Here is a 25,162-nt window from a genome sequence, read left to right as displayed (position 1 = left end):
ACTGATGTTCTTGTTGCAGACATATAGTGGTAGTGACAATGATTGTAACATGTGCAGCATAAAAAGAAAATCCTGTTATGCACGGAATATAGTTCAGAAAACTTTCACATGTTCCTATCATATACGAATAACATACTTCGTATATGGCGTTCTAAACTGAGCCCCTAAAGTTTACAACAAACTAAACAGCCATAAAAGCACCTACAATACAATAAAAATCTAGCTATTTATTTTAAAGGGCAAAAATTATTTACAATAATTGACAAATTTCTTGGAATATGTATATGATTTGATGTACCCAATGCTCATTATATGTATATTACAAAAAGTACATCACTAAATATCTTTAGTGGTATTACAGCAACAAATAATGTAAACATTTATGAATTAGTCCATATCTGGAACACAATAGAGTTATGATGCTAGCTGTTGTTAAGAAGAGGACACAGCTAGCTTCTTCAAGTGTTCCATAAATAACTGCAGGCTGACATCATCAGTGAGAACAGGAGCACCACTTTCCTACAAAGACAAAAAAGAGTACATAATTATTATGCAAGGTAGTTAAACAGTCCTATAGAACACACACACACATATATATATATATATTAAAAACAAAGATTCCAAGACTTACCAAGCGGGAAAGCGCCAGCAGACAGGCACATGAACAAAACACACTAACACACACACAGAATTACTAGCTTTCGCAACCGATGGTTGCTTCTTCAGGAAGGAGAGGGAAAGACGAAAGGATGTGGGTTTTAAGGGAGAGGGTAAGGAGTCATTCCAATCCCGGGAGCGGAAAGACTTCCCTTAGGGGAAAAAAAGGACAGGTGTACACACACACACACACACACACACACACACACACACACACACACACACACATCCATCCGCACATACACAGACACAAGCAGACATATTTAAAGGCAAAGGTCCACCAAGAGTGTCTTTCCGCCGTCCACCTAACCTTCGTAACCTCTTGGTTCATCCCTATGAAATCCCCAAACCACCTTCCCTACCCTCTGGCTGCTACCCTTGCAACCGCCCCCGGTGTAAAACCTGTCCTATGCACCCTCCCACCACCACCTACTCCAGTCCTTTAACCCGGAAGGTGTACACGATCAAAGGGAGAGCCACGTGTGAAAGCACCCACGTGATTTACCAACTGACCTGCCTGCACTGTGACGCTTTCTATGTGGGAATGACCAGCAACAAACTGTCCATTCACATGAATGGACACAGGCAGACAGTGTTTGTTGGTAATGAGGATCACCCTGTGGCTAAACATGCCTTGATGCACGGCCAGCACATCTTGGCACAGTGTTACACCGTCCGAGTTATCTGGATACTTCCCACCAACACCAACCTATCCGAACTCCGGAGATGGGAACTCGCCCTTCAGTATATCCTCTCTTCTCGATATCCGCCAGGCCTCAACCTCCGCTAATTTCAAGTTGCCGCCGCTCATACCTCACCTGTCTTTCAACAACTTCTTTGCCTCTGTACTTCCGCCTCGACTGACATCTCTGCCCTTACTCTTTGCCTTTAAATATGTCTGCTTGTGTCTGTGTATGTGCGGATGGATGTGTGTGTGTGTGTGTGTGTGTGTGTGTGTGTGTGTGTGTGTGTGTGCGCGCGCGAGTGTACACCTAAGGGAAGTCTTTCCGCTCCCGGGATTGGAATCACTCCTTACCCTCTCCCTTAAAACCCACATCCTTTCGTCTTTCCCTCTCCTTCCTGAAGAAGCAACCATCGGTTGGGAAAGCTAGTAATTCTGTGTATGTGTTTGTGTGTTTTGTTCATTGTGCCTGTCTGCCGGCGCTTTCCCGCTTGGTAAGTCTTGGAATCTTTGTTTTTAATACATTTTTCCCATGTGGAAGTTTCTTTCTATTTTACTTATATACAAAGTACTCCAACCAAAATTCAAGATCCATTATGGATCACATTGTGAGAACTGTGGGTGTTAATTAAAATTAAAAATGTAGCTGTTAATTTAAATTTTAAAAAATATATAATTCTGTGTCACTCACAAAGCCACTGTAACATTTGCAGTTTTTTTCCAGTTTCAAAATGATTCACTTTCAAAGAAATGTTACACAATTGAATATTTCCAACAAGATTTAAGCAGGCAGTATTTTTCTAAGGACAATGCTGTACAAATATCTACTAAAACTGACTACACAGAGCTGACTAATCTCAGTTTCATTAAAAAACACAATACATTTACAAAAATTACCTTTAATCCTTTCTTTCACAGAAGTTTATTAAAAGTGAAATAACAAACAGTTAAAAATCAAACAATGAAAAATCCACTATGGAATGTAATAACATTATGAAAAGGAAAGTTGCTACTCACCATATAGCAGAGATGGTGAGTCGCAGATAGGTACAACAAAAAGATTGTCACAAATAGCTTTTGGCCCACAAGTCCTTTGGCAAAAACAGACAGACAGACACTGTTTGAAGAAGGCCTTGCAGGTCGAAACCGTTATTTGTGACAGCCTTAAATCTGCGACTCTGCATCCCCATTGTATTATAAACAGTTGTTTTACTTGATATTCAACAACAAACTTTTTTTAATCCAGAAGTATGATTTCTAGTATCTGATACAAAAGAAAACATTTTAAGGAGAAGGCAATGAAAAGGAGTACTGGATGCCCAAGTTTCAGGCCTGAGGTGTGTACTGGGGGAGAGGGGGTGAGGGAATCCAAAATGACCAGATGGTGTCAAGGCTGGCTATCATGAGGTAGGATGAAGCATTGTTCACACACTGAGAACATAAATTCAGATGTCCTCATTTTTTTCATGTCACTTTTCTTTCTTCAGAATTTGCACTGAGTAAACCTAACATATTTTCACACTCTAGTTCTCTGTGTATTGTATACCTCACACTCTTTTTGTGTGCCTCCCTGTTCTTGTTGTTGTTGATTTTATTTTCAGTCTGACATTTCATCTCTTTAACACAAGTGTATCACAATAACTTGTTCTGAAACCAGATTTTATCATGTTACTCATGTCATCACACAATCAAATAATGTAATCTCTTCTATCTCCAAGACAAAGGGAGGGAGGGGGGGCAGTATTCCTAGTGTTCTATCAAATTAAAAATCTCTGAGGGGATTCACAGCATTTCATTAATTTTGAGTTTTTTTTTTCTTTTTATTAGTGGTACAGGTGTTCAAGTATTCTGAATTTCATATTTCTTCTACTTTGACTTTTATCCCTGCTCACACCGAGATAATTGTGCAGCAAAACATCAGCAAGGATGTAACAAAGCATAATTAGTGAGCTGTTCATGTTCTTGTTGAAAGAACTACTCCAATGATCTCTTCAAGAGATACTGCAAATGATAAACGAATACAGATTTTCATTTACAGGAGCAGGAAGTCTATTGCCTCGAATGAGCATTCTTTCATTATAGCCTCTGTAGGTTCACGGATTGCATTTTCCTCTTCTCCTCCCAGAAACTCATCATCATCATCTCCCTCCTTTTCTCGAGTCCTCCTGAAATCTTCAGTACCCTCTTGTCTGCTCCACTGGTGACTATCTTTTCCTTATCTCCTCCTATGTTGTCAATCTCTGGCATGCTGGTTGGTATGTGCTTGCTTCTCCAATTTTTCTTTGATTCCACTTTAAACCCAATTACAACCAGTCATTCTTGAGCTCAACCAATTATCAACCAATTACTTAGTTCCATTACTATCTTTCCTCTTGTCCTCCCTTTTGTTTCAAATACTCTTTTCTTCACTCTATCCATATTCACCCTTATCTCACATCCAGTAAAACTTGCTCTTTTAGTCGGGTATCTAATGAAATTGTCCTGTTGCTCCAGTACAGTTCTGCCGTAAGTCTTCACATCTAACTCTCATTATCTCACATCCATCACCACCTTGCACCCATCTCTCATCACTGATGACAGGGCAACCAACTGGTTTTAACAGCTGACTGGCCAGTTTCTTTCAGTCTAATTACACAACTGAATGAAACTAGACTCTGCAGCCAAGTCAACTGTACGAATATTTTCACTCACTGAGTGATTTCACTCAATATGAGGCAACCAACTTACAATCTCCAACAGTTACATCAGTTGTATGAGTGTTTTCACTCAGTCTCCAGTTGGAATGATTTCACTTACATAATTTTTCAGGGTTTTTGGTTTACATGAAGCAAGGTGCCAGCTTTTCTTTTATGGGCAAATAACATACCTTAGTCAAGGTTAGCTGAATAAAAAATATATTTGTAAAAATGTATTTTCAAAATTTATGTATTTATTTACTTAAATATCAATTTTTCATATTTCCTGCATTAAATATGGATTTCTGGTTTGTTGTCAAAGGTTAATAAGTGGTGATACTCTACAAACGAAAAGCTATATTTGTATTCAAATTTATGAAAGCTCTGTCTTTTCAGTATTAAGTAAATAGCTATTCATAAACACGGATGAAAAACTGAACTAAGAGCTACTTATTGGCACTCAACAATAATAACAGTGATGACATGTAATAACAGTGCTCAGCCAACAATAATGATTTAACCACGTCAAAAAGATCAAATGTTTCTGCTCAGAACAGTGATGGCTAGAGATGTTTTTTAACTGTGAATTGTGCTACTTCATACTCTTGGAATACTAAACCAGTACCAGCTACTTTTCAAAGGCTGTGAAATGTAAACAGGTTTGTGCGCAGGGTACGATTTGTACCTATGCAGCCGGTAACATAATCTTCAGCACAACATATTTATTTTGCACACAAAATAAATAGCTGACTAAGTGTTTGAGGGCTAGATTAAAACAATTTTTAATTAATGGACATCATCACACCTTTTTACAAAAACAGAATGCAAACAGTCACAAGAAGTTGACAATGTTCCTTTTTTCTCCACTTACTGCTAAGGGGCCTTTTGTACTCAACTTTATACCACCAGTGGCACTTCAACTTAATTAGTTATATGTCAGTTACATACTCCATCCACAGCAATATATTTATCGGTTTTAAATGATGAAAAGCAGAATGAGTCTATTCAGTACATAATTAACTGAACATGTGTAAGGTTAAATTTTAACTTTGGTGTACCCTTTGAAATATCTACAAGTACCACCAGAGGTAGAGCTACCCTCTGGGACTGTGTGCCCTGTTTCATATAAATGCTTTGTTAAACTAATGAAAGTAGTACAGACTCTAAGAAGAATGAATGAATTTCTCAGACAAACCAAAACAGCAAAGAATGGTTATTGTTGAAAGAACACACACACGATTCAACTGACAGAAAAACTCCATACTGGTTTCAATTGAAAAGAAAGAATGAATAATTCCAGTATCCAAAATTACAATGGCCTGTGTTGATTGCTTTCATTCATACATTCCCAGCACTGGTTTTCAAAAGAATGAATCAATAATTCAGCCGATTCAACTGTTTTCATTTGGTTGTTCCCATTACTACTCATCTCCTCATATTCCATGTCTGAACGAATTTATCAAATTTTAAGAGAGAAATCTAATGCCCATTATGAAAGAAACTCAAAATCTCCCACCCATTTATCTACACCCTTATTCATTCATGTCATATTACACATTGCTATTAGTTTTTTCACAGTTATATTCCAAAATCAAGAGTAAAATCCAGTATTCTTCCTAACCTGTCTTTCTACCATTTTCACAAATAATGTCATTTAGATTTAAACAACAAATCCATATGGTGGGAAATATGGCAAGTGACACTAAATAATGAAAAGTGTGGGGTCATCCACATAAGTACTAACAGGAATCCATTTAATTTCAGTTACAAGATAAATCACACAAATATAAAGGCTGTCAATTCAATTAAACATCTCAGAATTACAACTATGAATGACTTAAATTGGTACTGTCACATAGATAATGTTGTGGTAAAATAAATCGAAGACCACATTTTATTAGCAGGACACTTAGAAGATGAAACAAATCCCTTCAGTAGACTGCCAACACTATGATTGTCGGTCCTCACCTAGAATATCACTGCATGGTATGGGATTCTTACCAGATAGGATTGCTGAATAACATTTGAAACTTCAAAGCAGGGCAGCTTGTTTTGTATCGTTGGGAGACTTGGGCGAGATTGTCACAGATATAATATGCAACATGGGGTGGCAATCACTAAAACAAATGCATTTTGCATTGCTGCAAGATCTTTTCACAAAATTTCTGCCACATGCACCTCTGAATGTAAAAATATATTGTCGATACCCACCTACATAGGAAATAATGATCACTGTAACAAAGTAAGAGAAATCACAGCTTGCACGGAAAGATTTAAGAGTTCATTTTTCCCCATGCTCTGTTTGAGAGTGAAACGACAGAGAAATAGAGTGAAAGCAGTGCAAAACATTTAAGTGTGAATTGCACAGTAGTCAAGTAGACATATATCAGTTAAAAACTGAAACACACTGCACTGTATTTACGTTCCACAATAATATTTATTGTATAGTTCATTGTGAACCAAATGCTAATGTGTGTATGGCATATTTTGGCTAGGAGTTCCCTTTCAAGGATTTGATTTCCTGATGCAAATAAATCTTTTTATTTGGCACCATTTCGGTGACTGGCATTTCAATGATGATGTGGATAACACAATACCTAGTCCTTGAGTGGATAAAATCTCCGTCACGGCAGGGTTCCTTCACATAGCATAGCCACAATGATCACACAGGCATGAAGATGAACAGTTGTGCACCAGATTTGGCTTTTTAAGCCATCCTCGGGACAACTTAAGATTAAAGTCATCTGACAATGGCCTAAAACACCGAAAGCTGGTTCACAACAAACTGTAAAACAAATATTATTATGGGATATTAATATTGTGTATTTCAGTTTTTTATATGTCTATGTTCCTTCACATACCAATGGAATATTCCATAAACATGCGTCATAAGAATTATATATTCAGCTGTTATAAAATGTATTTTAAATACCAGCTGCTGTATATAGTGAATTCTTACTACTTATTCTAGTCAAAACACCAACACCACATTTGTAATTAGAAAAACTGTTCCCACACAACCTGACATTACGATATCCAACATTCAGTATCTAAAACTAATACCCCAATGTATGGTATCAACAAAAAACACAAGAATAACAACATTTATCAGAAAACTATATACCATTTTTCAGAAATATAAATTCCACTTTCTTTAATAGCCCATCAAATGTAAGGCTGGTTCCTCTATACTATACACACAGTTCTAATCAATTTACATAATTTTTTGTACTTTAAAAAATAAGTGTGCAAAATATACAAAAGACAAAAGTAGTCACAATGAGATACGCTTACTTGGGGCAACCAACCAGTTAGAAAATGGTTAAATGTAAAATTCCACCAAAGTTCCCACAATATTCATCAATTTTCCTAACTATACTGTAAACCCTTCTGAAATTTCCAATACCACTATCAACGGGCTGCAAATAACCACTCCCCTCCACCTCATGCATTCCCAGCACTGGTGTGCAGTACCGTCCCAAATTTATCCAGACCTATTACATCCTCCATAAAGTTTTCATCCAATTTGGTCATTACTAACACAGAAGTAGCAATCTTCCTAAAAGGTCTTTTTTAAGACCACTTGTTATAATCTCGATAAATACTGGGGGATTTTTGTGTCCCAAAGAGACCTTACTGGCTGATTTATGTGCAGAACATAAATGTGACATCCTTTCAGTACAAAAGACTCACCAAGGCTACAATAGCCATTGGCCCAAAATTGCAGTCACGGAACTTGTTCTGGAACAGTCCCATAATAAATACGGTAGTGCCATTTTCAGCGGACCAAACATAAATGTCACATCAACTTCTCTGACCGAGAGGGATGACACCGAAATTCTTTCAGTAGGTATGCCACACTTCTGTGCTACTTCTATATACAAGCCCCCCAGTGTCAACTTCACGTTTGAAGCACCTAACAACTTTAACTGCCAGGACGTAAACTTCACCCTTGGTGATTACTTCTGCCGAAGCACATCATGCAGATACCCAAATTCAGATACCAATGGTGAGAAACTAGAGACCTGGACAGAGAGTTATGACCTACAGTTAATTCAGGATCCAAAGCTGTCGGCATCCTCCAACAGCAGACGGTGGAGGAGAGGCTACAAGCCTGATAATATATTTGTGTCACCAAAAGTTGCTGGGAGCTGTGTCAAGATGATGGGTAAGTCCATCCCATCCATATAACATAGACCTGTAATCTGCAAAGTGAATGCCATGGTAATGCCAGAGGAAGTGCCTTTCATATGAAGATTTAATTTTCAGAAGGCCAACTGGGAAAGATTCATCAACGAGCTCGACACAGAAATTGCCAAGATTCCACCGCAACCTGAGATGTATGATGCATTTGTCAAATGTGTCCTGACAGTTTCAATAAGGACCACCCCAAGAGGCTGTAGAACAAGTTACATACCAGGACTGACTGATGACAGCAAAAAGCTAATGAACCACTAAAAAGACCTTTTTGAGGTAGACACATTTGCTGATGAAACTATCCAGGTTGGCGAGGAACTGCTGCAAACTATCTCAGCAAATCGCAAAGCTAAGTGGACCTCGTTGGTAGAGAAGCTCCACATGAAATTAAATAGTAGGTGGGCTTCGAATCTCCTGAAAAACCTGAGTAGTGACCCAATGAAATCTAGAAACATCACCGCAATAACAGCAGACCAGGTTGCAACACAGTTACTAATGAACAGGAAGACTAAAGGCCGGAGTACACAGGAGCAACTAGAACAAACCCCAGGTAGACTCTGTCATCTCCACCTTGAAATTGAACAAAGCTGCTGGCATCAATGACATCAAAGTAGAACAGATCAAGAAGTTCGGCAATACCACTCTGCAATGGCTGCTTAGAATGTTTAATGAATGTGTATCAAGGTTATATATATTCCCAAGCTCTAGAGGAAAGCTCGTGTGGTTGCACTACTAGAGCCTGGTCAGGAACCAAACAAACCTAAAAACTTTTGCCCAGTATCACTGTTATGCCACTGTTTCAAGGTCTTCGAGCATCTTATCCTTTCGACTTGGAAAGTCGTCCTGTAGTCAGATACTGATACTCACTCAACACATTGAAGATGGTTTTGAACATGATAAGATAACAGGAGTTGCCTTTATCGACCTAACAGCTGCATACGACACTACCAACCACAGAAAGTTACTGAGGAAAATCTACAAACTCATCAAGGATTACCAACTAACATCCCTTATTGGTACTTTCCTGCAGAACAGAAGATTCCAAGTCTCTCTCTCTCTATGGTAAGAAGAGCAGATGGTGCATACAAAAGAATGGCTTACCTCAAGGCAGTGTACTCGCCCCTGAGCTCTTCAATGTTTACATTAATGGCCAGCCCATAACGGAAAATTCCAGGCTTTTCATCTACACTGAGGATACTGCAATGGCTGCTCAAGGAAAGACGTTTGAAGAAGTAGAGGAAAAGTTGACTCCTGCATTAGATATGCTTGGCTTCTACTACAAAGCCAATCATCTAAAGCCAAATCATAACAAGACTCAAGTGTGCGCATTTCACATGAAGAATAGGGAAGCTCGGCAAGAACTGGATATTACATGGCCAGGCAAATGACTGGAGCATTGTTAAACACCAGTATATCTGGATGTTACCCTTGACCGAACTCTGTCCTTCAAGAAACATTGCCATAACACCAGGCTGAAAGTTAGTTCACAGAATAACATCTTGAGGAAGCTCACATCCACTACCTGGGGAGCAAGTCCTCCTGTCCTGAGAATTTCGGCTCTTGCTTGTGTGTGTCCGCTGCAGAGTACACTTCACCTGTGTGGACTGCATCCACTCACACCAAACAGGTTGATATTGCAATCAATGAGACCGTCTGAATCTTGTCAGGATGTACGAAGCCAACTCCAGTCGATAAAATCTACTTGATTGTTGGAATAGCTCCCCCTACTATTAGACGGGCTGTTGCTGCTGATGTAGAGAGGGCTAAGCAAACTTATGATCCCCAACATCCACTGCACAATCATCAGACTGTACCATTGACTGAAGTTGAGAAAGTGCTTCATTGCCAGGTCTCAACCGCTACATGGAACACCAGAGTCTAACCGCATCACCAGGTGGAAGAGCAATCTACCAACCGATATCCCTGTAAAGGAAGAGCAATCCCCAGGAAATGACTTGCCCTAGCCTATTTGGAGATTACTCAATCGTCTTAGGGTGGGTGTTCCTCTTTGCAAGACCAACATGCAAAAATGGGGCATTCTTCCAGCTGATGGAGATACATCCAGCAAGTGGGGAACAACATAAGACCCAGCCCACCTGCTAATTTGGCCTCAGCTTGAACAACCCTGCACAACACACGACCTGATCAAGGGAAACAACAAGGCCATCGGAGTTGCTACCTCCTGGAAATGATGACCAGACACGGAAATGAATGAATCACTAACATGAGAAACATACTTTCTACCGCTTCCAAAACAATATTCTTCTATGCAGACACTGTATATAATAACTTGTCGACTATATCAACATTCCTGTGAATGAGTTAAATCTACGTCTGTATAAATACTACATAAGCCTGTCAGCAGAAAATTATATCACACTAGAGTCAAAGCTGTGCTTTATACTATGTCAGTGCCACCTTTGCAATGATAGTACTGTGTGCACATTGCCACCAACTTCCAACAACTGAGCTGCCAAACAATAGGCAAGGACAAGTCAAGAACCAGACCATAAGCACATTCTGCTGCACAACCTTCTGCCAGACAAGGAGAGTACCACAGATTTAGCTCTCTATAGTGAATATCTTGACAAGGTGAGAGCCACAATTTTTAAAGCCCAACATGGTATCAAGAAAATACTGTCTGTCACAGCCACAGCCTTCTGAATGAACCAGTCATACGCAAAATCACTACTATTTTTCAGTAGTCAGCTAATAGGCTTTAACACTACCCTGGAGACACTGAGAGCTCATCCAGATATTGAGAACAGTTTAAATGTTCTATCAACAGTAATTTATTTGTGCCAGTTATCAATGAATGCTTATTCCTTTGAGGATGTCTGGAAGGTAAGCCCAAACACATAGTCAATGGCATTGCAGTGATTGCTTCTACTTATAAGAGCAGTAGGCTAATTCTTTAGGTAACATATGGAGATCACAGCCATAAAATATTGGCTCACTGCAATTTACTTGTTGTTGTTGCGGTCTTCAGTCCAGAGACTGGTTTGATGCAGCTCTCCATGCTTCTCTATCCGGTGCCAGCTTCTTGATCTCCAAGTAAATACTGCACCCTACAGCCTTCTGAATCTGCTTAGTGTAGTCATCTCTTGGTCTCTCTCTACGATTACTTGATGCCTCACAACATGTCCTACCGATCGATCCCTTCTTTTAGTCACATAGTGCCACAAATTAGTCACGTAGTGCCACAAATTAGTCACGTAGTGCCACAAATTAGTCAAGTAGTGCCACAAATTACTCTTACCTCCAATTCTATTCAGTATCTCCTCATTAGTTATGTGATCTACCCATCCAATCTTCAGCATTCTTCTGTAGGACCACATTTCGAAAGCTTTATTCTCTTCTTATCTAAACTATTTATTGCCCACGTTTCACTTCCATACATGGCTACACTCCATACAAATACTTTCAGAAACGACTTCCTCACACTTAAATCTACGACTGACGTTAACAAATTTCTCCTCTTCAGAAATCATTTCCTTGCAATTGCCAGTCTACATTTTGTATCCTCTCTGCTTCGACCATCATCAGTTATTTTGCTCCCGAAATAGCAGAACTCATCTCCTACTTTAAGTGTCTCATTTCCTAATCTAATTCCCTCAGCATAACCCGCTTTAATTTGACTACACTCCATTATCCTCGTTTTGCTTTTTTTGATGTTCATCTTATATCCTCCTTTCAAGACACTGCCCATTCCGTTCAACAGCTCTTCCAAGTCCTTTGCTGTCTCTGATAGAATTACAATGTCATCGGCGAACCTCAAAGTTTTTATTTCTTCTGCAGGAATTTTAATACCTACTCCTAATTTTTCTTTTGTTTCCTTTACTGCTTGCTCGATATACAGATTGAATAACATTGGGGAGAGGCTACAACCCCCTCTCACTCCCTTCCCAACCACTGCTTCCCTTTCATGTCCCTTGACTCTTATAACTGCCATCTGGTTTCTGTACAAATAGTAAATAGCCTTTCACTCCCTGTATTTGACCCCTGCCACCTTCAGAATTTGAAAGAGAGTATTCCAGTCAACTTTGTCAAAAGCTTTTTCTAAATATACAAATGCTAGAAATGTATATTTGCCTTTCCTTAATCTACTTTCCAAGATAAGTCGTAGGGTCAGTATTGCCTCACGTATTCCAACATATCTACGGAATCCAAACCGCTCTTCCCTGAGGTTGGCTTCTACCAGTTTTTCCATTCAACTGTAAAAAAATCACATTAGTATTTTGCGACTGTGACTTATTAAACTGATAGCTGATAATTTTCAACCTGTCAACACCTACTTCCTTCGGGACTGGAATTATTATATTCTTCTTGAAGTCCGAGGGTATTTCGCCTGTCTCATATGTTTTCCTCACCAGATGGTAGTGTATTGTCAAGGCTGGCTCTACCAAGGCCATCAGTAGTTCTAATGGAACATTCTCTACTCCCGGGGCCCTGTTTTGACTTAGGTCTTTCAGTGCTCTGTTAAATTCTTCATGCAGTATCATATCTCCCATATCATCTAGATCTATGTCTTCTTCCATTTCCATAATATTGTCCTCAAGTACATCGCACTTGTATAGACCCTCTATATACTCCTTTAACTTTTCTGCTTTCCCTTCTTTGCTTAGAACTGGTTTTCCATCTTAGATCTTGATATTCATACATGTGTTTCTCTTTCCTCCAAAGGTCTCTCTAATTGTCCTGTAGGCAGTATCTATCCTACCACTAGTGATATAGGCCTCTACATCCTTACCCTTGTATCTAGCCAGCCCTTCTTAGCCATTTTGCACTTCCTGTCAATCTCACTTTTGAGATGTTTGTATTCCTTTTTGCGTTCTTCATTTACTGGATTTTTATATTTTCTCCTCTCATCATTTAAATTCAATATCTTTTCTGTTACCCACGGATTTCTACCAGCCCTTGTCTTTTTACATACTTGATCCTCTGCTGCCTTCACTATTTCATAGCTCAATGCTACCCATTCTTCTTCTACTGCATTTCTTTCCCCTGCTCTTGTCAATCGTTCCCTAATGCTCTCTCTGAAACTCTCTATAACCTCTGGTTCCTTCAGGTTACCCTGGTCAACTCTCCTTAAATTCCCGTCTTTTCGCAGTTTCTTCAGTTTTAAACTACAGTTTATAACCATAAGATTGTGTTCAGAGTCCACATCTGCCCCTGGAAATGTCTTACAATTTAAAACCTGGTTCCTAAATCTCTGTCTTTCCATTATATAATCTATGCGAAACCTTCCAATGTCTCCAGGCCTCTTCCACGTATACAGCCTTCTTTCATGATTGGTTCAAATGGCTCTGAGCACTATGCAACTTAACTTCTGAGGTCATCAGTCGCCTAGAACTTAGAAGTAATTAAACCTAACTAACCTAAGGACATCACACACATCCATGCCCGAGGCAGGATTCGAACCTGCGACCATAGCGGTCGCTTGGCTCCAGACTGTAACGCCTAGAACCGCACAACCACTCCAGCTGGCTCTTTCGTGATTCTTAAACCAAGTGTTAGCTATGATTAATTACTTAGAGGAGATAAAATACATTCGGTCTGAATGTCCTGAAAGTCGTAATTCAACATCCATAGAATGCAAGGGATAGATCCAAGACCGGAAATACTAGGGGCAAGAATGGAAATGCCTAAGGCAAGATTCTCGCATCAAAAATTTTGTGTACCCTCCCATAGACACTTGCTGCTGCTGGAAAATCCATGTCAAAAGACTGAAACAATACAAAGAAAACATACTAAAATTAATGGAATTTTCAGGGGAATAGGTCAATGAAATGCTCACTACACAAAAGATTTGCTAAGAAAGCTCATCCCTGCAGACTACCTGTCGCCACAGCTCTTAATGTTCATTCCAAGTGAGGTCATTTGAAGTGCAGCATTAGGCATACCATGGAGCCTTACTATGTAATTTGTGTTCAATGCAGCCACTCAATTCAAGACTGCAAAACATTAAAAGATGTTCTGGAACATCTTAATATCTTAAGATAATAATCAGTGTTCTCTCTGTCTTAATCAGGATTACTGTCAGAGATTGTTCAAATTCAGAAAGAGCTGCCTGTCCTTACTGCAAAAGGAGGCATTACCCTCAGTCTGTGGCAGCTTGAAACCATCTGATCCTTCCAAGGTCCCCATCATTTCAGCAAACGGTATCATCACAGGAAGCTTAAGTGTCACTCCCCTTCAGATGAGACGTGGATATTTGATGTGGCCTGCAGGTGAGAATAGACTTGCATGCTGTATTCTGGATGCCAGCAGCAAATCAGTCTTCAGTAGCCAAAGACGGAACAATACTTAAATGTGATTGACACCATGCCTTTGCAAGTAAAGCACTCGAATCATCTTTCAGATCCATATCTTGCTGACTTGTACTTCTCTAGCTAAGAAGCACATGGAAGTGCACCCAGGAATGTCAAGTTAACTTAACACATCAAAATCTTATAGCTGGTAGATCCCACTGGAGGAGAATGTGACATTCCTATAAATTTACTTAATGGAGCGGATCATCACTGAGAGGTAGTGGATGACGCATAACCAATACATATTACCCAGTCTCTAGCATTATTGTCCTCCAAACTTGGGTAGTATCTCAGTGGATGCCACCCAGGAACCTTAGCAAAGCACACCACTAGTATATCATTAACCGAGCTTTTGGAGTGTTGAATGACCACACAATTCATAGATTCTCAGGCTTCAAAGCAACTGGAATCAGGAACAATGAAGAACATTTAATCCACAGAAAAAAAAACTTTGTGGTATTTGGATAATTTCAAGTGTTCTGCATACTTGAAGACCAGAGGCAAGTAGTTTATCCCTCTCGAAAATCCTCTGTCATTCTACACAACATTCACAATGCTGAGAGGCATTTCATTGCCTTGAAAAGGAGATTATTGAGAAATGATAACCTTAAATGAGTTTATGACAATTAATGTTGAAATATATTACAAATGGCCATGCCGAGTTGACTCCAATGGAAGAATCTTGACTGGTTTTATTTGCCGCATCATTTACTCAAGAGAGAGAGGCAAGAGTGCACAGTCTTTGATTGATCTTCACATGAACGAGGTGTTCCCACTCTTAATGATACTTTGCAAATTGAGCCTAACTTGCTACCCGAGGTGACTGAGGGGTTTTGAGAACTGTTAGCTAATAAAGCTGGGGAATAAATTAATTCAAACAGCTTATTGATTGAAACATCTTCCATTCGGCCTCACATGCAGCCCGTTTCTTTTTTCAGCCATCTTTCGTGTACTTACAGTCTCTTATAAGTCCCAGATGAATGATTTGCTGGAGAAACTAAAATGGAAGTCAGCCTAGTCTTAATAAATTAAGAGTTGCCTTTGCTGTTGAAGCAAATACAACTGCCACTGTCTAAGTGACTCATTAATTCATGGCAGTTATATATGATCTGGGGGACTAAAGGACAGGTTATCCAATCGAACACCATGGTACTTGGATCCATGAAGGAGACAGATTTTTCCAAAAGATAGTGACAAATCTTGGACACAATAGCAACTAAAAGAAATATATTATGGTTTGCAGCACACATTCAGGAGCGTCTGGGATTAGTAACACCAATACCCATTTTATGACAAATCCTAGTTCAAGACTAGGACTGGCTGGTGGACTATGGTGGGAAAAAGTCCTGCCCCCATAGTCCAGGTGTTAGACGGCACACCTGGATGTCAATCCATCCTGAACTATTTCGAACTACTGTTCCAACCTGAGTCCAAATGATGGAACAAGGGAACACTCATATTCATGTCTGATGTGACACATCGTAGTGAGCATATGCCAAAGACTTGTACATAACTTTTATGGATAACTGTCCTCCGCTAATGTGAAGCAAGAGCAGTTAGCACCCATAAAGAGAACAACACTCCCGCATTTTTTACTGTTAGCAGTTCTGACAGAGGATACATTGATCAGACTACTGACTGGTTTGATGTGGCCCATCATAAAATCCTCTCTTGTACAATTTCATCATCTCAGAGTAGCTCTTGCACCCTACTTCATCAATTATCTATTGGATGAACTCCAATCTCCGTCTTCCTCTACAGTTTTTATCCTCTACAGCTCCCTCTACTACCATGAAAGTTATCCCCTGATGTTTTAAAAAATGCCCTTCATTCTGTCCCTTCTTCTTGTCAGTGTTTCCCATGTGTTCCTTTCTACACCAATTCTGCAGAGAACCACCTCACTCATTATCTTATCAGGCCATCTAATTTTCATCATCCCTCTATACCACCACTCTCAAATACCTTGATTCTGTTCTTTTCTGGTTTACTGACAATCTATGTTTCACTACCATACAATACCTATTTTCCCAGAAATTTCTTGCTCACATTAAGGTTGACATTTGATACTAGCTGATTTTCTTGGCCAGGAATAATCTCTTTGCTGTCCAAATTTGCTGTTTATATCCTCCTTGCTTCATCCATCATGTGTTATTCTATCTCCCAAGGTAGCAGAATTCCCTAACTTTATCTACTTCATGGTCCCCAGTTTTGACATCAAATTTAAGACCAATCTCATTCCCAATAGTTCTCATTACTTTCATCTTTCTTCAGTTTACTCGCAATCCATGTTCTGCACTCATTCAAAATATACTGTAATTCTTCTTCGCTTTCACTGACCATAGCAACGGCATCGTATCACTGAAATGCTTTTGCCCTGAATGTTAATGCCCCTCATGATGCTTTTTTTTTCATCATTGCTTCTTTGATGCGAAGACTGAACAGTAGGAGGCAAAAGATTACATACCTGTCTTACACATTTTTTTAAATTCTAGCACTTTGTTCTTGGTCTTCTATACTTATTGCTCTCTCTTTTTGTGTATTATCCATCTTTCCCTGTAGCTTACATGAATTTCTCTCAGAATTTCTAGCACCCTGATCCATTTTATACCATCAAAAGCTCTTCAAGGTGCAAATCCTACAGAAGTATTTATCTTGATTTTTCTCAGGTCTTGCTTCCATTATCAATCTCTGGTGCTTTTACCTTTCCAAAATCCAAACTCATTGATGCCTAGCAGCTCCTCAATTTTATTTTCCTTTCCACCGCATATTAATCTTGTCAGCAGCCTGTTTGCATGAGCCATTAAGCTGATTATGTGATAGTTCTCACACTTATGTGCCTTTGTCATTTTGGGGATTATATGGATGATATTTTTTACAAAACCTGGTGATACATCTCCTGACTCACTGATTTGACTTGAATAACCATTTAATTGCCACTTCTCCCAATGCGTTCCGAAATTCCAAAGAAATATTATCTGTCCTTTCTGCCTTATTTGATCAGTAGTCTTCCACAGCTCTATTAAACTCTGATTCTAATACTGGATCCCCTTTGTCATCAGAGAAGTCCTCTCCCTCACAGACATCTTCAATGTACTCTTTCCAACTATCCATTCTTTCCTCGGAATTACCATAGCACTCTTAATGTTGAAACCTATAATTTTAGTTTCATCGAAGGTCATTTCGAGTTTTCTGTATGCTGAACGTGTCCTTCCACGTCTTTTTCAATTTCTTCACATTTTCTTTGTCCCCATTTCGCCTTGACTTCCTTGCACTTCCTGTTTATTTCATTCATAAACGATTTAAATTTCTGTAGTCCTGAAATTCTCTGCACATATTTGTACTGCCATCTTTCATCATTCAAGTATTTCTCCCATTATTCGAGGTTTCTTTTGAGTTACCTTCCTTGTACTAATAATTGTCTGTCCAACTTCTGTGACTGCCCCTTTTAGAATTGTCCATCCCTCTTCCACTGACAGACCTGCTGTGGTATTCATTATCATAGTATCTACAGCCTTAGAGAACTTCAAATGCACCTTTTCCCCCTCGATTCTCCAGTATCCCACTTCTTTTCACATTGGTTCCCAACTTTTCTTTTACTTGACTCTGTTCTTCATCATCACCAAATTGTGCTCCTGTGTGTGCTTTACATCTGATATCTTATTTTGGAATCCCTATCTGACAATGATGTAATCAAGCTGGAAACCTTGTGTATCTCCAGGCCTTTACCACATGTACCACTTCCTCTTCTCATTTTCGAACAGTTTATTTACTGTTACAAACAGATATTTATTTCAGAACACAATTTGTCTTTCTCCTCTCTCACTCCTACTATCAATCCCATGTTCTCCCATAAATCTTCCTTCTATTCCTTTACCTATTACTGTGATCCACTTCCCATGCATATTAGATTATCAAATACTTTCACATATTACGCAACCTCTGGCCTTCGCAAAGCAATAATCTGGACTGATTCTGTCATAACTCTTGGACTGATAAATGACAATCCTTCAACTGGGAAAATGTTTGTGTGTTAGAGAAATCCTATCATCCTCATCATCGCATCAGTGGCAACAGAAAAGACTAGCTGGCAGATTTTCTTTTGAGTGGAACACACCTCAGGTTGCAGACACTTGGCATGTGCTTGTTTTGGGAAGTCAATGCTTTAATCAAAGAGCAATGTCTACCTAGCACATCAAAGATAAGGGTGTCTGAACACATACTCCTCAGATAGTGATTTGTTACATTTGGGAGGTTGCTTGCAATATGCCAAATTGCCACCCCTCACCCCTTATTTCCCCACCAATTTACTAAACTCCTCATCATGTACACTCATATCAATCTACACTATTTGGAAATACAAGTGGTTCTTTTGAACCTAAGAGAATAGTCTGGATATTACATGCAACATGTCTCATCCAAAAGATTCTGTTTTGTCATGTTGTTGTTGTTGTTGTTGTTGTTGTTGTGGCCTTCAGTCCTGAGACTGGTTTGATGCAGCTATCCATGCTACTCTATCCTGTGCAAGTTTCTTCATCTCCCAGTACCTACTGCAATCTACATCCTTCTGAATCTGCTTAGTGTATTCATCTCTTGGTGTCCCTCTACGATTTTTACCCTCCGCGCTGCCCTCCAATGCTAAATTTGTGATCCCTTGATGCCTCAGAACATGTCCTACAAACCGGTCCCTTCTTCTCGTCAAGTTGTGCCACAAACTCCTCTTCTCCCCAATTCTATTCAATACCTCCTCATTAGTTATGTGATCTACCCATCTAATCTTCAGCATTCTTCTGTAGCACCACATTTCGAAAGCTTCTATTCTCTTCCTGTCCAATCTATTTATCGTCCCTGTTTTGTCATATTACCTGTAAAATTGCACATAGCTTTGCTGGCCAACACATGGAAGCATCACTGCCAAACTATAAGAGTGAAGTGTCACAAGCCATTTGAAGTTTCTGGCAGTGGCAGACTTTGGTTTACAGGTAGGATATAAGGGAGATTATTTACAAATCACTCACGTGACCCGTTGTAGAGTGCAATGATCACAGGTTTGTTTGATCTGTGGGAGAGTGCCACAGAGATACTGAAGAAACTGAATTTGCACAATTTTGAAAACAAATGTGGACTACCCCAAGAAAGCCTGACTGGAAAGTTTTAAAAACCAGCTTTAAGTAATGACTCTAGGAATATACTACAATCCCATTCATATCACTCCCATATGAACTGTAAGGACAAGATTAGATTAATTACAGCACACATGGAGGCATTTGCACAATTATTCCTCCTGTACTCCATGTGTGAAGAAAAAACCCTGATAACTGGTACAACAGTATATACCATCTGGTATGCACTTCACCATGGTTTGCAGAGTATAGACGTAGATTAGATCTTGCTGGACCCCTATACTCAAAAATATGAAGTGTTACAAACAAGTGTTGTACAGTCCTATATCTGTGTATTCATCTGTGCTGCAACTACAGCTGTCCAAGAGCTAACAACCAACTCAACTTTCTTTTTTAATTGTCTGTCTAGATCGCTTTCAATTTTTTTAATGGCCAGTCAAAAAACAGTCAGATGGCATTCCTGTCCTTACACAATTGCCATCTACCATGTTTCTGCACATTCATCAAAGGTAAGCAGAGAAGTGGACAACATGCATGTAACGCATGCCATAATAAACAGCGATGGACTGTCACCCATGTTTCTGCACATTCATCAAAGGTAAGCAGAGAAGTGGACAACATGCATGTAACGCATGCCATAATAAACAGCGATGGACTGTCACCCCTGACGGAGTATGATGTGTCACACTGCTCCACTGTTGCGCAAGAGTGAAGGAGGACACATGTGTGTCCTGCAATGCCATTCTGATAAGGTTCCAGTCTTCTTGGGTGGAGGGGAAGGGAGGGAGGGGTGGTCTCACTGTGCAACCTGACCCATCTCATCATGTGCTATGGCCTTCCATGTACAATTCTGCACACACCCTCACACTGACAAAACACTTAATTTCACACGAACAGCAACTTTCCGGATTTTTCTCTCATGCCAATAATGCGCCCTCTTTCTAACTCAGTGATTTGATGGTGCAGTTCACACATACATCTGCTAGTCATCCTGCACATCTTCTCAAGTCACACTGATTCATTACCTTTGGTTTATAGCAACAAAGAGAGCCATAGGTGCATTTAACTGGTAGGTGGTGGTGGTGGTGTGCAGCGATATCAATGCTGACTTAGAACCTGTGAGTCAACATGGTTCAAATGCTAATCATCTCTACAGAAGAACTAACGTACATGTCTGGTGAATATGAACATCCTATCTCTAGTCATTCATGGTGTTCTGTTTTTTCTGAACATAATTGTAACTAATCAGTATCTACTCTACAACATACAACATTGGTACTATAACACCATCAAACATCAAAGGTAAAAGAACATACCTGACTACATAATTTACAAAAGTAACCTGTACAACTTATCAGCAAAATTTACATGCTATGTTATAGGCTATAATAGGGGTCTGGAAGAGTTCATATTATTCAAATAACCCTAAGACAACTGCCAGCATGTTGCATCACATACATTTCTCACATGTGAATGACGAAAACATTTCCTAACTGAACTAATAATTGTTTGTTTGTTCAGAATAATAATCTTGCAAATACACGTTTAAAACTTGTGGCTTGTCAAGCATAAAAGCATCATTAACAACTCACAACATTATTTGATTTAAAAGCACAGATAGCATCTGTATACAAGGAGTTGATTCAGCCTGCTTCCGATGCAGTATGCTTGCTCTCATAGTAACCGCTTTGGTGTTGTGCCACAAGCCAAACACAAGCTAACCACTGCCATGCATAGAGGGCTGCACAGGAGGGGCTCTTCACCGATTCAGTTATGTTCCAGCTATCCCGCCATAAACTCTCCATCCATAAGTAACATTCATCAGATTAGTAAGTCTTCATGTGTCTTACAATAGGCATTCTGACTCAATCTGCTCTGGTTATTCATGGTTAGAATCAGATCTCGGTTTTTGCAGCGGTAAATTTTGGTTTCATCCAAGATGTCAGACAACCAGCCTTTATGAGTTCTGCCTAGGCTGCCCAAATTTTGATCAATATTCAAAACAGGGTCCTTAAAATTGTCATATGTTCCTCAAAGATCATTTTGTTTTGATAGTGTGTGCACACTTCCTGCATCTAGTTTCAAAGTTCCTCCCCATTTGCCCTGCGTACTATTTACTGCAGTATTGCACTTAATCCTATACACACCTGAAACCCAAAATTTATTCCTACTATTACAGACTTTTTGATGGAGCAAGAATTTTAGCCTACTTTTTGTTTAAAACCTATTGTTACATTTGCTTTACACAAGTGTCTATCGATTTTGTCATAAGTATTTCTGTTGTAGGTAATAGGCACACATCTTTTGTTCTTGGTTTTTCCCCACCTGTGATGTGACCTCTGTTTATTTGTTTTAGTTCTTCTTTCTTTATCTTATTACACATTTTTACCATGACTACTTGATTTAAAATGTTCAGTTCTCTTCCAATGTGACAATGGCAGAACAGCACACTTAATGACCTCTACACCACTGCATTAAAACACACATGAAGGATGGCACAAGTGCTTATTGATAACGATATCTCAACCTGTAGATTTCATAAGTATGGTACATCCTTTCTTTCTATCTTTTGCTAGAATTAAATCTAGGTAGCTTATATGATTTGTCTACCTCAAACTTCATAGTAAGCTTAATCTTCAGGTGCTGGGAACACAATTATTATGCTAAGTTTTCAATGTCATTTTTGTCTCCCATGTATAATAAAAATGAAGCATCCACATGCTGTCCACAATATATGATTTTTCCATTTTATATCAGGATTTACCTTGAAAAAATTGTTTTTCTGATTATTTACAAAAATATCGGACAAGCCGCATCCAAGCTGTTACCAAATGCCAATCCATCATTCTATTGATAAATTTTTCAATTAAAAGTGAAATACTTGAAAGACTGTATTAGGTCCAACACTTCTACTAGTGCAGTCGCTTCTCCTATTGCCATTTTTTTGTATGTGAGGTGATTGTAATTTTATGGGATGTTTGTATATAGATTGGTAATTTGTAATAATGCTACTGATGCTCTCTGTGGTACAGACTACATCTTTGATTTCATCAGCAAGTTTATAACTGTTCTTAATAATATTAAGATTGACGAGGTGTACATCTGCTTCTTTGGTTTATAATTTGGGCAACATGTATTATTCATAATTAGATGTATAGATTTTTCCTCTTTACGCAGCTTTATTTCATGAGAATATTTCTGGGATTCATGGGTTCATAACTATATGTCTAAGGTTTCTTTTTGTTGAAACATATTATCCGTAACAACAACAACTTCTTAGTTTCCTCAATATAGTCCATATCATGTATTACAATCACGTAATGCCCTTATCTGCCTTCTGTAATTCTAGCTTCTTATTTATATCCTTCAGTACATGCAACTCTTTTTCGTTCTCATGAGCGGAGAGCAGTTCACTTATGATTAACTTCCTTAATTTAAGTGCTGGGCTGATTTGTTCATATTTACTCATTGTCACAATATCATACATTACTTTTACTTCTGGTGACAGTCTGTATGTAGAAACAGGGACATAATGAAAATTTATAGCACAATGAAGAGGAAAAAACTAAAACAAATAAGTGAAGGTCATATCATAGGACAGAATAACAAAAAGTATGTGGCTGTGACAAACAATGGAAAGACGTCTGACAAAATTGATAAATGTTTCCTTAACAAAATGTAAAAATATTTTTTTGTACAAATAACATGCTAAATTTGTGGCTCCAACATAAAGTCTGTAAAAGTATGAATAAATTTTGGGATTTAGGTGTGCAATGATTAAATAAAATGACTGCAGTGACAGTGTATAGGGCAAATGGGGAGAAGCTTTAAAACTTGATTCCAGGACCATACTTATTGTCAAAACAGAACCATTTTTGAGGCACACAAAGAAACTTTTAAACACACTGTCAAATCTAGACAGCCCATACAGAACTCAAAAGGGGTCAACTGCTTGACATCTTGAAAGAACTTTAAATTTATCATTACAGAAAGCAAGATCCAAATCTAGTCCTGAATGAACAGAGAAAATTCAATACAATGCGTATTTTAACATGCATGAAGAGTTACTTAGTTGGTGATTGTTGCTTACAGACGTCAAGGTGATTGGGGGGAGGAAGGATAGAGGGAGTGGGGTGGGGCAGCTGGAACAATTCTGAATTCAGTTAAGAAGCCCTCCCGCATACCCCTCTGCCCATGGTTATGGTTAGCAGATGACTGTTTGGCTCATCATTAAAGCAGTGACCACGAGAGTGAGCATACCACAATGGAGGCAGGCCTATGGCAATACCATGGATATGCATGCTATCCGTAATGAATTATATATTTTTTGTGACTTTTTGTAATGTTTTTACCCCTGAGTGACTACAAGTTTACTTACAAAACAACATTTTTATCAAACAAAAAAGTTATTTTTAATTATTTATGCAAATGCATTTGTCATTTATATATGACAAATGTACCAGTTACCACCAGTTGGCAGTTTTCTCTCAGGTTTTATGAACAATGTGGATTCTACCACACCACTATTCTATCCTGTGACATAGCACGTAAATTTTGCATGTAAGCTGTATGGATTACTTTTGTAACTAATACAGTCCGCTTCAATTTGGTACATTTGATATCTGATGTTACGGCACAATGGCAGTGTAGTGTATCGTAGAGTAGATATTGATTAGTTATTTTACTTTTGCCAATAGATCTGAGGATGATTCCAGTGCATTGAAAGTCTTCATTTACAACATACTGAAGCAGTCCAAAGAATCAGTTTTTTCACCAAGTGATAATGGATGTTCTCCACGGACAAAATGTCTATTTCTGCAAACGCAACTACCGACAGGTTCTTATTAACTCTTCAATGGTTCATAGGTTGGCACGGCATTTCACACAGTATCTACAGTGTAATGTCCAAATGTTTCCTGCAGTAACTGAGAGATAGCAGAACTATGGACAGCTTGCTATCTCCGCTGAAAGAACTAACCAGTTCATCACACAATGACATATCAAGTGTGACTTCATAGCACCACATGCATCTTGGTGGGCAGGACTGGGAGAATAGATAGTAGACTCCACAAAATGAATTATCCACAAATTGTTTGACTGCTGCACCATGAACAAGGCAGGCCTACAAAGAATACTCGTGAACACATAAGCTACCCTGTACCTGAGACCTACAACACAAATTGTGGATGAAATATTCATCCCACTGTACTTTATTGTTGGAGAAAAACTTATTACCCTACCAACAAGGCCTGTGCAACCAAAGATAATGAACCTGGAATGGTAATTATAGTTTCAGCAGAAAATAACCATGGACTTTTGGAAGTGGTGTAAAGAGTACCTACTGTTCCTTCTGGTTCCATTCAATTACGAACACCTGCAGACCACTGAAGATCTGGAGTGGATACAGTGTTCTTCTACAAGTGGACATCCTTCCTTACCACATATTGAAGGAAACCAGGGTAAAGGAGCTATGAACATAATGAGATGGACTACCCCGAACTGTCACCCTACTCATCCTCC

General features: G+C 38.9%; 1 protein-coding gene across 4 annotated transcripts in view; it reads right to left on the bottom strand.

The window, feature by feature from the left end:
* Nucleotides 1-207: 207 nt before the first annotated feature.
* Nucleotides 208-25,162, bottom strand: part of LOC126276587 (protein transport protein Sec23A) — a 102,987-nt gene continuing 78,032 nt past the window's right edge. For all 4 annotated transcript variants that reach the window (XM_049977290.1, XM_049977288.1, XM_049977287.1 and 1 more), the window contains one exon: nucleotides 208-519. In XM_049977290.1, coding sequence (XP_049833247.1) covers nucleotides 433-519 — 87 coding nt within the window. In that variant the 3' untranslated portion in view covers nucleotides 208-432. The remainder of the gene's footprint in view (nucleotides 520-25,162) is intronic.

This window comes from Schistocerca gregaria, chromosome 1, assembly GCF_023897955.1.
Source record: "Schistocerca gregaria isolate iqSchGreg1 chromosome 1, iqSchGreg1.2, whole genome shotgun sequence".
Lineage (NCBI taxonomy): Eukaryota > Metazoa > Arthropoda > Insecta > Orthoptera > Acrididae > Schistocerca > Schistocerca gregaria.
Note: the sequence above shows the minus strand (reverse complement) of the source record. Positions and strands in the feature narration are given on the sequence as shown.